The sequence below is a fragment of the Cicer arietinum genome, chromosome 8, assembly GCF_000331145.2.
Source record: "Cicer arietinum cultivar CDC Frontier isolate Library 1 chromosome 8, Cicar.CDCFrontier_v2.0, whole genome shotgun sequence".
NCBI classification, from domain to species: domain Eukaryota; kingdom Viridiplantae; phylum Streptophyta; class Magnoliopsida; order Fabales; family Fabaceae; genus Cicer; species Cicer arietinum.
This window is the reverse complement of record NC_021167.2, coordinates 22056112-22065467: the sequence shown is the minus strand read 5'-3', so window position 1 is coordinate 22065467 and position 9356 is coordinate 22056112. Positions and strand designations below refer to the sequence as shown.

The following is a 9356-nucleotide window of genomic DNA, read 5'->3' as shown; positions in this document are numbered from 1 at the left end:
ACCAGTTTTAAACTGGTTCCGAACTGCATTGAACTTGATTTAAAAATGGTTTTCAATAACTGAACCAAATCATTAATATATTCCAATGCGATTCGATTTTTGCACCATGAACACCCCTACCTGTGGCCTCATTAATCACTCTACTCTTTAACTTTTTAGTTCACTCCGGTCACCAAATCAATTTTATATCGTATTTTTTCATCATAATATAATTAATTACCATGTAGATTATAATTTCAAAAAGCATTATTAGTCCCTACTAATTATTATAAAAATTAATTAAAGCGTTGCTTGGATTAGATCAGTTTTGTGGATTATACCGAAAGGGTTGTTTATAAAAATCAACCAGTAACAATTCCTTCAATTTATATTTTTTCATCATTCAATCGACCACTTTAAAAAAATCATATTGACTTATAGTTATCAATTTGAAAAATGAGGTAGTAAGACAAGGAAAACATAATGTGATCGTGATTAAAAGTTAAAGAGAGAATAAAGTGTTGAACTTTCTAATTGAATTGTTTGTTTTATGTACATATCATTTACATCTTTCTCAATTTTCATTTTTTTCATTTTTTTTTAATAAAAATTTTAACTTTCTGCCAACCGAGATTAAATACGACTTCATATGACATTACGGTTTAATCTTAATTAATTAAACTAAATATCAATTATAAATTTTAATTTCGTTGATCCAACAGTTCAATATGAATTAGTTAAACTTACTAAGACTTAAAAATTATAATTTTGATGATCAAACGATTCAATCTTAACTAATTAGATTCACTATGTTTTTGAAATTTAAAGTTTGACGATCAAATGATTCAATCTTAATTAATTAGACTTGCTACAACTTAGAAATTTAAAATTTGACGATCTAACAGTTAAATCTTAATTAAATTTAACCATACATTACTTAGAGATTTAACTTTCAACTATCCAACATATCAATCTTAACTAATTAGACTAAATATAACTTAGAAATTATAATTTCAATTATCAAACTGATCAATTTAACCTAATTAAATTAAATATGACTAAGAAATTCTAATATCGATGATCGGACGGTTCAAATTTAACCAATAAGACTGATTATGAATTATCAAACGATTCAATCTAATCTAATTAGACTAACTTCGAATGAGAAAGTATGATTTCATTGATCTAAAGGTTCAATTTTATGTAATTAGACTTATTATAACTTGTAAATTTGAATTTTGACGATCCCACACTTCAATCTTAACTAATTTGTGTAGTTATGACTTATAAATTCTAATTTTAATGATCAAACGGTTAAATCTAACTTAATTAGAAAAACAATGACAAAGAAATTCTAATTTCGATGATTCGACGGGTCAATCCGAACTAATTAGACTGACTATGATTTAAAAAATTTATTTTTAAAGATCCAATGGTTCAATTTTAGTTTAATAGACCGTTAATTATAATATACATTGTTATTTTTGTATTTTTTTTAAAGAGTCTAACGGTTAAATATATACACTAAAAAGAGAGTATCTCGATTTCAAACTCGCATCCCAATATATTAAATATTCATATAAGTATTATTTCATTTCAGATGTATTTATAGGATTGTTATACATTGTTATTTATATTATTAACATCGAAATGCTAATTTTTTGGTACATTAACATATTTTTTACAGGCACAATGAATTGAAGTATACAGAGATACTTTAACTCAGTATAAATATATCAAATTACATCAAAGAAAGACAACCTACATGAATGAAAAATCAATCCAAAATAGCAATGAAAAAACCTTTCCTTTTTCTTAGGTGAGATAAAATTTGGGGTGAGAGAATATTATCCCAATTGAGAAAACCTTAAGACTCGTTTGGTATATTAAAGAAAACTTCGTAAATTTTGTGCCTAAATAATACTAAAGTTAAATTCCAGATATAATTCCTCTATTTTTATGAATTCTTGAAATTGGTTATTCAGTTTTAAAAGTCGACATTTTTTGTACTTCTTTAAATTTATGAATTAAAAAAAGTGATGGTTTCACATTTTTAAATTTTACGATTTTCGTAATATAGAATCATCCATATGTATTAATTATTCACATGTCATTAGATAAATTTTAAAAAATAAAAAATTTCTAAATTTGAAAGTTAAATTTTTAGAGGATTTTATTACAATTTTATGCGCGCTAATCTTTCTACATCATTGTGTCATATGCCACAATATTTAAAGTATGTTATATCGTAATTTTTTAGTTAAAAAATCAAAATAAAAGACCAAAATTGTGAGTTTTTTACATGTATATCCCTCTTTTAATTTTGTTTTCCCTAATTGTCCTAGTCTGAAACTTATTTCCCTAAATGCCCTACTTTTTTTTCTCATAAGAAGTCGTTCCTTTGGGAAGCGACCAGCTAAAGAGAAATTTGTTTAACTTCAATAGAAGGTCATTTCCTTGGGAAGTGACTTTCAACTGACAATTTTTTTTCGGTTATATGTTAATATTTGTTTATTATTAGAATTATTAATTTAATTATTTAAAAAATAAAAGTACTAATAATAAATTAAAATAAAATATATTAATAAATTATGAATAAAATTTATATTTTAATTACTATTATTAGAATAAATAATCATTATAAATTATAAATAATTAAAATATTTAAAATTTTAAAATACTATTAATAAAATAAAATACATTAATAATAATAAATAATAATAATAATAATAATAATAATTAAATAAATAAATAAAATATATTATTAATAATAATAATTTTAATAATATTATAAATTTTAATAATAATAATAACAATTTTAATAATAACATGACAAAACAAATAGAAAGAATTTGTTATAACAAGATGGAGTTGGCAAAATAACTTGCCAAAATAAATTAGGTGTCCCTAATATTTTGACTTGTCTCTTATGACGTGTCCCTAACATTTTGAAGTTGTTACAATATTTTGACACGTCATTTGTTTTGGCACGTTGTTATAACAATTTTATCTTGTTATAATAAACTTTTTCTATTTGCTTTGGCATGTTATTATTAAAATAATAATTATTATTAAAATTTATAATATTATTAAAATTTACAATATTATTAAAATTATTATTATTATTAATGTATTTTATTTATTATTATTATTTATTAACAGTATTTTGAATTTTTAAATATTTTAATTATTTATAATTTATTAAATAATTTATAATAATTATTTATTCTAATAGTAGTAATTAAAATATTAAATTTATTTATAATTTATTAATATATTTTATTTTTATTTATTATCAGTATTTTTATTTTTTAAATAATTAAATTAATAATTCTAATAATAAATAAATATTAAAATATAACTAAAAAAAAACTATAAGTTGGAGGTAGCTTCCCCAGGAAACGACCTTCTATTGAAGTTAAAAAAAATTTTGTTCAGTTGGTCGCTTCCCCAAGGAACGACTTCTTACTAAAAAAAAAGTAGGACATTTAAGAAAATAAATTTTAAAGTAGAATAATTAGGAAAAAAATTTTTAAAGAGGGATATATATATAAAAAACTCCAAAACTGTCAAATTTTAAAATAGAAGAACCGATTTCATAAATTATTAAAAATAAATAATTAAAACTGCAATTATATTTGATACTAAAGATATCAAACTACCCACGCACAAGCTATCACACAATTTGAACTCTCTTTATCTTAATGTGTTGTTTTTCCTTTAAAAAAAAAAGTGTTATTAATTTATTTGCATCAAACATATGATTTTTTATTTTACATATACACTTGCGTGTAGACCAATATATATATATTTTCAGTTTTTTAAACTAGATGATAAATATTATCATAAATTTATAAATTTATGTATGCAATTACAAAATTTTAGATTTGAACTTAAAACATTCAACCTAACATTAATAGTATTTGTCAGTTTAATTAGAAGTTGGACAATATATGTACATTTTTAGTTGACAAAAATAATAGAAATTACAATATTTTTATAATTATTTAAAAAATTCAGTTATTTAATTGGTAAGTAAGAATAAAGTTATAAATAAAACAATAAAAATAACGGATAAAATTGAAATGGGAAAATATTATACCTAGGTTTGATATTCTTTTATATGGTTGTAAATATTTCAAAATATTAATTATTTAATTAAATAAAGAATGATAAAATTGTAAATAAAATACAAAATTGTAAATAAAGTACAACATTGTAAATTGAGAATGAATAATCTCATATCTAATTTACACATCAATGAATAAAGTTTGATTACTCACCATTTAAAAAGAGAGAGATAAAAAAAATTAAATAGTTAAAGATCATACTTTATTCTGTCATGGGTAAGATGAGAATATCTATTCCCCATTAAAACTATATATTTCATTTATATATATTATAGAAATTTTTTTGTTCATTTAATTTAGTCAAATATGTTTTGTTTACTTGTAATATCAAAATTTCTAGATCCATCTAATAAACACCTTTTTTCTTTATAAGCAAAATATCAATAAAGAAGTATACAAAAGATACTTAAAACCAATAAAACAACCTACAAACCATAGACCACTCTTTTTACTTGCTGCGGTAGGTTAACTTCATATAAAAAAGTTAATTGTAAAAAACACTATTAATACATTATTAGAATTAAAAAATAAATAATTACTCGTTGATGACAAGTTTAGGTTTGAGAAATAATTATTGTGTTTTATTTTTGAAAAATAAATGACTAGACAAAATAACTTTAGTTGTACATGTTTTTCATTTTAGAACCGACACAAAAAAATTGAACAAAATGAAAGGTGAGAGACCGAACAAATGTTGATATTTTTGTTCCTCCTTTAAATTATGAGGAATTTTTCTTCTCAAGTATAAATTATTTAAAATATCTTCATTTATAATTGTCAATTTTCACAAAACCTAGTACAAGGTAGAATATTATATCATAGATTAAATTTTTGTCTTTTATTGAATGGTCAAGTTTTTCTCTCTTGCATATTAAGTCATTTTTTCAGCTCAAAAAAGTTAAACGATTATAAATTTTCACTTTTATAATAGATCGTCAATCATCATTAGAGTATAGGTATAGTGATATCTCACAATTTCAATGTTCTCAAATAATAAGTATATGAATTAGTCGATTTGAACGTGTATTTGAGTGTTTTTTAAAATATTATGAGGTGAGAAAAAAAAAATCACCTTATAATTTAAATATTATTTTTAAATACAGTCTAAAATAAACTATATATCAAAATAAATGAGAATTGAAAAATCTTAATTCAAACTTACCAAAAAGTAGTTCACATTCAAAAGAAAGAGAAAACACTATGTCCCACAATAATTTATTTTTTTGACGAACCTATGTCCTACTATAATATTAATTAATGAAGTTAGAAGAAATATAAATAAGAGCTCTTATTTGTGTGGCAGGTAAGATGGATCTTATCTTTCATTTGAAGGATTTGAGAATCCAAACATATCTGGAAAATGTAAAGTACTATCAAACCCTAACAACCAAATATACTTCGATTTTCTTTCGGTATCTTTGTCAACCCCACAAAGATAGTATACACTATATTGAATCCTCCATAGCAAAATTATATTAAAAAATAAAAAAAAAAGTTGAGTTGGTCTTTGAGTTTTGATCTACAAATTATTCCCTCCTACCATGAAATAAACCTCAAAAAAATAAAAGATCATCACAACTTGCATGATCCTTTGTTGTTAATTATCATCCTATATATGGTTAAGGGTAAATAGAATTTTGTTTATTTTGGAGAAAAAATTATACCATGGAAGAAAACAAGAAGTTGATTCATAAAGAAACAGAGAGGCAAAGAAGGCAAGAGATGGCTACCCTATGCACCACCCTTAGATCACTTCTTCCTTTAGAATATATTAAGGTATGTACTTATACACAAGTCTAATTCTTCATTAGGTGATTTTTTTTTTGTTAAACTCACATGTTTTGTAAGGAAGAAACACAATTGTTTGATAAGTAGCAATATCGTTAAAAAGACTTTAAAATTTATAATATTAAAATTATAATTAGGATCGTTGCAGATAATAATTTAAAATCACATTAGGATATACTAAAACTGTTATGAAATACTTTGTCGTCTAAATTAGACGTTTTTTAATATAAATTTGAATTGCAATTCTACATATTATGATTTGTACCTAGTAGTTGGTATGTTCCATATTATGATTTGACTTCTCCCTTTTGTCAAACTCAACTTTTATCGATTCATTAAATTTTTTGTATTTTATGTCTAGGATTTGAATTTTGAAATATGCAATCTATAGTATATAGTCATTATTAATTTGAGGTAATTTTTATTGCATATATCTTGATAAAGGGAAAACGCTCAATTTCTGATCATGTATATGAGGCTATGAATTACATCAACCATCTACAAAACAATGTGAAGCAATTACAAAGTAAGAAGGAAGAATTAATGAAGATTTCAAATTTGAGTACAAAAGCTCCTCAAAATGGGTCTAGTAGTAATAGTAGTACTACTCATCTTTCACCTTTTGTTATTGTTCAACCTTTCCTTGGAGGACTTGAAATTGTGTGCAGTTATAGCTTCAACAAATGTTTGTTTCCATTGTCAAAAGCTCTAGACTTGTTGATTAAAGAAGGGCTTAATGTGATAAGCACTAATTCCAACAATTTAGATGGAAGATTCATATACACCGTAAGATTAGAGGTAATATCTCAATTCAATTTCATTCATATACATTGATTAAATATAATTAAATATTTATAACTTTTACTATAACTACGTTTAAAGTCATGTTGATAAATAATTCTGATAGTTTGGCCATGTGAATTTTTAAACCGTATATGATAATTAAATTCATTCAATTGTGTTTAATTATATTCGATTAATTGTCATGTACTATCAAAAGTAAAAAAATTACATTGTCAACATATCACAATTATTCATATGAGTATGACTTTAGATTGTAATTAAAGACCAACATAAAAACTTTTTATACCAACGATTTATATGAATTACATCTAAATTATATATAATGTTTGTAACAAAAACAAAAACTAATGTCGAGCAATTTATTTTCCACCCTTAATTTTGTATGCTCTAATGATTTTAGTTTCACATTATGCACATTCATGCAATAATGTCATATTAAAAACGATATATGTTCACATATGGCCACCTCAAAATAGAATATCGTTGTAAACTCCTCAAAATCTATAATATTACAGTCGAATTTGTGATTGTAGATCGTAATTTAAAATCATGAATTTGTATTATATATAGATTCGATTCGTAACATAAAGAAGTATTATATAAGAGGTTACTAATTTTCATTTGTATATTTTCTTGAAGGATCCGATAATGAGAAGCATTGATTACTCTGAACTTCAAACAAAGCTTATCGAAGCAATTTCATCATCAAGTAATTAATATTCTTCTTAACAATTTTGTTTACATATCGACATTTTTAAACTGTGGTCTCTTACCGGAATCACAGCTATAATATTACAGTTTTTGAAGTATCTGCAGTTTAGTTAAAATCATTTACAGAGCATAAAATATTTTAAAATTATTATTGTTTATGAATATTAATGTTTTAATAATTTAACCATATTGCAGGTTTGCAAGAGAGTACGTCTGAACATGAAAATAGCCAATATTTTCATAATAACGTAATTTTTTGAAAGTTTCTAAAGTGAACTTAGTTGCATATTCAAATTCACAAATGGCATGTCTTGATGATATCTTTTTCATTGATGTTAGAAACCATATTAATGAAAAAAATTCATCTTGATGTTCAATGTATTATTTTTTAGAATTATGTTCAATGTACTAAATACATGTGTTTTCTGCATTTAAAATCTTCAATTATTTTTCTATAATTGCGTATATAATATTTTTTAAATTTATTGTGTTATATAAATGAATTTGAGCATTTAATGCATTTTATATAAAATTTTCCTCCTAACATTAATTTGCAGCTGCAATTTAAATTTAATGCATTGACATTTTTTGTTTTATTATAAATATTCAAATCATTTGTTTTAAATTGCCGTTTCTTGTAAACTTTTATATTGTGAAAAAATACGAATAAATATAATCAATGCGACTGTAATATTGTAATATTATTGCAGAGACTTTAAAATTCATAGAATTACTACTGCAGTTATAATTGCGGAATGCAATTTAAGACAATGATTATAAATGTAATTAGAATTGATAACTATGATTAGTCGCAATGAAATAATTTTTTATTCAATTTAACAACCAACCAAATACAAATTTTGTCATCCCTTTTACCAAATATATCATGAGTGAAAACACAAAAAATAAAAATAAATTATTGTATATGCCACACTATCTACCAACCAAGAAACTTTTGTGTTAAATGGATTTTTTAATAGTGTGAAGAAAAAGAAAATAAAAGATGTAATAAATATAAATAGTTGGTTTGTATTTTACATAGCTCTATGAATGTATTGGGTATTAGGCCAGGTGTGTGTCTTAAAGATAATTTGTAGTATTTTTTGCAAAGATTATTGAGAAAGTTTGTAAATATTTTTAAAATCAATTATTGGATTAAAAATTAGTGTCATATATATATATATATATATATATATATATATAAATTTTGACATCTATATTATTGTATATGTTTAGGATACTTTAAAATTATCGTTATATACGATTACCTCATTGTGGTCGGTTTTTCCTATATAGTTAACTCTTCTTTTATAATTTGATTTTTCTAATATATATATATATATATATTGAGTATGACTCTTAATTCATAGAAATTGTTTTAATTTGAACTTTATTATTACTAGTATTTAAATACAATGTTTACTCTAAATCTTAATCTATCCATCTAATAAGAATGAACTACAGATGCTATAAAGTTAAAAACGTACACACATTTTACTAAACTTCGTAATCTAACACTTCATATTTTTTGTTTGTGGTTTCGATTTTCATATTCTTTTATTCTAACAAAATAAAAAATTCCTAATCATTTCGTTTTTGTTTCTTGAAATTTTATTGACTTTGTAAATATATATGTTTGTTGTAGCACAATATGAGACAAAATGATCGTTAAACTATCAATATCTGGACCATGCTAACTAATCCCTTTGCATCTGACTATCTGTCACATAATCTGTTTCGTTATTGTCTTTTAAGATCATTCACTATCAAAATTTTAGTTTCAAATCCATTCGTGATCAAGTGAGAATATTTTTGGTATATATTGGGACCATTTTCTTTAGGCAAATATTGGGACCATTTTGTGTAACAAAAAGTTCGATAATATGTATCATAAGCACTTATAATTAGCTTTTAGGAAAATTTTAAGAGTATAACTGTGAAATA

General features: G+C 23.2%; 1 protein-coding gene across 1 annotated transcript; it reads left to right on the top strand.

The window, feature by feature from the left end:
- The first annotated feature begins 5402 nt into the window (after positions 1–5402).
- On the top strand, positions 5403–7962 carry LOC101507432 (transcription factor bHLH118-like). The gene is made up of 4 exons (XM_004506244.4): positions 5403–5885; positions 6342–6695; positions 7341–7410; positions 7608–7962. Exons 1-4 carry the CDS (start codon positions 5775–5777, stop codon positions 7670–7672), a joined length of 600 nt encoding a protein of 199 aa, XP_004506301.1. The 5' UTR covers positions 5403–5774; the 3' UTR covers positions 7673–7962.
- The last annotated feature ends 1394 nt before the right edge of the window (positions 7963–9356 follow it).

What these genes read in the sequence shown, in the direction of transcription:
- LOC101507432 (XM_004506244.4), top strand. Translation starts at nt 5,775, where the DNA reads ATGGAAGAAAACAAGAAGTTGATTCATAAAGAAACAGAGAGGCAAAGA. An exon ending in TATACACCGTAAGATTAGAG is followed by an intron (nt 6,696 to 7,340) that starts GTAATATCTCAA and finishes ATTTTCTTGAAG; the next exon opens with GATCCGATAATGAGAAGCAT. An exon ending in CGAAGCAATTTCATCATCAA is followed by an intron (nt 7,411 to 7,607) that starts GTAATTAATATT and finishes ACCATATTGCAG; the next exon opens with GTTTGCAAGAGAGTACGTCT.